General features: G+C 38.1%; 1 protein-coding gene across 1 annotated transcript in view; it reads left to right on the top strand.

The window, feature by feature from the left end:
- The first annotated feature begins 341 nt into the window (after positions 1-341).
- The window catches only part of LOC107554469 (uncharacterized protein C19orf47 homolog), an 11,696-nt gene continuing 7,037 nt past the window's right edge, over positions 342-5,000 (top strand). Inside the window, exons 1-2 of the mRNA XM_016236974.1 lie at positions 342-475; positions 3,786-3,900. Of these exons, the coding sequence (XP_016092460.1) occupies positions 357-475; positions 3,786-3,900 (234 nt within the window). The 5' untranslated portion in view covers positions 342-356. The remainder of the gene's footprint in view (positions 476-3,785; positions 3,901-5,000) is intronic.

The following is a 5,000-nucleotide window of genomic DNA, read 5'->3' as shown; positions in this document are numbered from 1 at the left end:
TACATGAGTTTCACAATTTGAGTTGAATTACTGAAATAAATGAACTTTTCCATGACATTCTAATTTATTGAGATGCACCTGTGTGTGTGTGTGTGTGTGTATATATATATATATATATCTCAAAACCTATACATTTTATCTGCGCATTCCTCTGAGACAGCTCACAATAGTTCACAACATTGTCTGCGGATGCTAAACTAATAAGACAAGATAGAATATTGTTTCTATATCAACAGATAATATGGTGGTCTTGACCATAATATGTGTAACATTGCTAGCAGTTTTAATTTTACAGTCACTTTGTGACAAAAATTTGTACGTTTCTCTTTGGTTCAAAATGTATCGTATTCTTCAGAATGCATATAACCACTTTATTATTTTTTTTAGCCACCTCAGAATGGATCCAGTTCTTCAAAGATGCTGGGATCCCTCCTGGACTGGCTGTCAACTACGCAGTGTCGTTTGTTGATAACAGGTAAAACCGAATCATTGGCTTTCACTAGCTACGTTTACATGCAACCAAATAATCCACTAGTAATTGGATTGAAGGCTCAATTGAACTAAAAATCCTTCATGAAAACACCTTAATCGATCTAATTGAGCTTGATCTGAATTAAAGGGGTCATATGATGTTGCTAAGAAGAACATTATTTGTGTATTTGGTGCAATGAAATGTTTATGCGGTTTAAGGTTAAAAAAACACATGATTTTCCACATACTGTACGTTATTGTTTCTCCTCTATGCCCAGCCTTTCTGAAACATGTCGATTTTTACAAAGCTCATCGGTCTGAAAAGCGAGGTGTGCTCTGATTGGCCAGCTATCCAGTGCATCGTGATTGGCCGAATACCTCAAGCGTGTGACGGAAATGTTATGCCTCTACCATAATGTGATGCCTTGTCCGGCTGGAGCGACGAGACAAAAACATTAAAACCCATTATAAACGAGGTATTTGTTGCATCCAGTGGGGACATAATTACGGATTATAATGACTAATACTGTCTTTTTATGCGTTGCATCGCACCGCGTGAACATAAAACCGTGTCTGCATTTGTGATCGGAGAAATGACAAACTACAAACGCTACTCTACACTGCTCAAAACTCGTTTGAATCATCAGTGGCAAATCCTTTAAATATGAAAACGTACTTGCAGTCTGTGAGTCAGAACAGCCGGCATTGTAGTCTACTCTCCCAGGATCAGGAAACAGTCCTCCATAAAATGCACTGCACACATCTGAATATTTGGGTTTAACTGTTCTGGAACAGTGTTGTAAATACTAAGCTATATATATTCTAGTCGTGTCCTCTTTTGGAAGGCCAAACAAAGTATTTTCGCTTTCACAACGAGAAACACGGCGGCTAGAGTGAGTGGTGGCCGGCGGACTTGCAGCAACCACATGTGACAACCCCGGGCTGGACTCCGCTTCGTCCACGGTGAAAGCCGATCCGGCGATCCACAGCGCGAAGTTGATGTATTTCCTCCGCGACCAGCACGGATCAGCTCCAGGCATGACGAAGCGGATATCGTCCTCTTTTGGAAGGCCAAACAAAGTAGTTTCGCTTTCACAACGAAACACAGCGTCTTCACGACATGGCGGCGGCAACAAAAATACTACAGCGAGAATAAAAGTTACACCGCCTTTTGCGTGAACATTTGGGCGACGTTATGCAAATCTTCCCACATCGTGACGTAGACATGTGGGGGTGTGTTAGAACGAGCCGTTTTAGGTAGGCGTGGTTGACTCTTAACTTTTATTTGATTTGAGACTTTAGTCTTTGCAACTTTACAGCTCTTCTTTATTCACCAAGAGCTTGTAACACTTCAAAGCAAAAGGAAAAATTGAAATCGCATCATATGACCCCCCTTTAAATTTTGTTCGGATTGGAAATGGGTTGTGTAGACTTTCTAAACCTGATCTAGAGGACATGTAAACACTTAATCGCATTGAAAACTGGAACTGTAAAGTACTGCGCATGCGTAATGATGTAGAAATGTCATAATGATGTATGACAGGTGGAACAATCTGTTGTTTTTGCAGAATGAAGTGTCATGAATGACTATCATGTTATTCTAGAATTCTCCTTCCATTGATTGTCTGTGAAGTGGAGCAGAACAACATCTCATCAGTCCTCACTTCTCTCATTCACAGATAACTTGTTTTGGCCACAGGAATGGGCAATTTTATGGCTTGATAAATATAAACAGCACAGCACAAAGCGACATGTGCTTGTCGTCTCCTAATTAGGACCCAAGATAAATATGAATTCTGCTCTTTAAAACAAAGTAAAGAAGCAATGGTAGGAGAACACTATGTGCAAACAACAGGAAATTCTGTATATTTGTGCAGTGTGTGCGTGTCAAAAGATCAAATCTGACATGAAGCTTATGATCTATAAACCTGCACATCAACCCAATTTATTTAGATGCTGCATTCAGATTCATCAATCAAGGCAAGGCAAGTTTATTTATATAGCACATTTCATACACAATGGTAATTCAAAGTGCTTTACATAAAAGAAAAAAAAATAATAATCTAACAATAAAACAAGGAATTTAAAAACTTTGAAAATGATTAAAAAATTGGTTTAAGAGGTTTAAAATGAATTTAAGAAAATGATTATACATAAAATAGTGCAATCAGTTCGGACATCGCACAGTGCTCATTCAATAAATGCACAGCTAAACAGATGAGTTTTGAGTCTGCATTTAAATGTGACTAATGTTTTAGCACATCTGATCTCTTCTGGAAGCTGATTCCAACTGCGGGCGGCATAATAACTTAAAAGCAGACTCCCCTTGTTTTGTGTGAACCCTTGGTATTTCTAACTGACTCGATCCTAATGATCTGAGTGGTCTGTTAGGTTTATATTCAGTGAGCATATCTGCTATATATTTAGGTCCTAAGCCATTGAGTGATTTATAAACGAGTAAAAGTACTTAAATCAATCCTAAATATAACTGGAAGCCAGTGTAAGGACCTGAGGACTGGTGTAATATGCTCAGATTTTCTGGTTCTAGTCAGAATTCTGGCAGCAGCGTTCTGGATGAGCTGCAGCTGTCTAATGGTCTTCTTGGGAAGGCCGGTGAGGAGACCATTACAATAGTCCACCCTGCTGGTGATAAAGCCATGAACAAGTTTCTCCAAGTCTTGACTGGAAACAAAACCTCTAATTCTTGCAATGTTTTTGAGATGATAGTATGCTGATTTAGTTACAGCTTTGACATGACTACTGAAACTAAGGTCTGTCTCCAGAATCACACCAAGATTCCTGACTTGATTTTTAGTTGTTAGACCCCTAGAGTCAAGGTATGCATTCACCTTCAGAACTTCATCTTTGTTTCCAAATGCAATGACTTCAGTTTTTTCCTCGTTTAACTGAAGAAAGTTCTCGCACATCCAACTGTTAATTTCGTCAATGCATTGGCAGAGGGAGTCAATGGGGCTGTAGTCATTTGGAGATAAGGCTAGGTAAATCTGGGTATCATCAGAATAGCTCAGAATAATCAGAATAATTTCATTCCAACTGAAGCAAAAGATGTCCTTGTAAAGGTACCCACTGTAGTAAGCATGTCTAAATAGACATGAACTAGTTCATCGGCTTCAGTACAGGATCGGTCTCAGTCTGCTTATGTGTGCTTTACTTGCTGGATGTCTACTCACCATTTTTAACAGTCAAAATCTGGCCTTCTCTGAAATTTGAACGGACAACATTCTGAACCAAATGTTACTCACGTACTGCACAACTGGATGCTGTAAAAGCCTCAACTACTTTTCTGTTTTCAGGATTCAGAAAAGCATGCTCATGGACCTCAGTAAGGAAATAATGATGGACTTGGGAATTACAGTCATCGGGGACATCATAGCCATTCTCAAACATGCAAAGCATGTGTATAGACAGGTGATGTTTATGTTTTAAAGGGATAGTTCACCCAGAAATGGATCATCATCAAAAATGAGTCATCAATTACTCACCCTCATGTTGTTCCAAACCTGTAAGACCTTCATTCATCTTCGGAACACAAATTAAGATATTTTTGATGAAATGAAATCCGAGAGCTCTCTGACCCTGCTTAGACAGCAATGCAACTGAAATGTTACAAGGCCCAGAAACGTAGTAAGGACATCAGTAAAACAGTCCATGTGTCATCAGTGGCTGAACCTTAATTTTACCAAGCTACGAGAATACTTTTTGTGTGCAAAGAAAACAAAGGTAACGACTTTTCAACAATTCTTCTCCTCCAAATCACGTCTTCTGCCATTATCGAGAGTAGGGATGTAACGGTATGAAAATTTCTTATCATGATTATAGTGACCAAAATTATCACGGTTACCAGTATTATCATGCTATTGTTAAAATGTGCTGGATATGTTAAAAAAGTACCGACACACAAATCATTTCACTAACTTGTATATTTAAAAATCAACAAACTATAACAATAACATTACCAATGATGTTCGGATTTTAAATGACAACTTGACTGACAACAGTTTAATAGCATGTTGAAATATCTAATGTAAATGTTCAAATAAAGCTTTGAAAAAGTTTAATAAAAAGGTAAACCTCACATTTCAGCCTTTAAATAAAGAAAATATATAAGTCAAAATGATAATTGATTGGTAAATGATTATGTATTTTATCTGCTCCATAAATAATTCTAGATAACTTATCTGAATTGTTTAAATGTGTAGAATACACATAAGCTTGTTTTTCATCAACCGGTCAAAATTTACAGCAGGGCATGCAAATTCGGTCCGTTTTCGGCCAGACAGAAACTGCACACAGACTGAATGTAAATATAAGTCTCTGTAAATCCACTCGCTGACAGCAGGTGGCGCTTATGGAAAAGCAGAATTAGAGCTGTTTCCTGTAACCTCCGTGGACAAAGCAGTATTGCGATTAAGAACACTTCCTTTAGGTATTACATGGAGCGAAGATGAAAACAAAATGCCATCGAATCGTTTCTGAAGATAGTCAGAACCTTCAGAGGTACATTCATA

The sequence above is a fragment of the Sinocyclocheilus grahami genome, unplaced genomic scaffold, assembly GCF_001515645.1.
Source record: "Sinocyclocheilus grahami isolate Dianchi unplaced genomic scaffold, SAMN03320097.WGS_v1.1 scaffold503.1, whole genome shotgun sequence".
NCBI lineage: Eukaryota > Metazoa > Chordata > Actinopteri > Cypriniformes > Cyprinidae > Sinocyclocheilus > Sinocyclocheilus grahami.
This window is presented reverse-complemented; position numbering and strand designations above follow the sequence as displayed.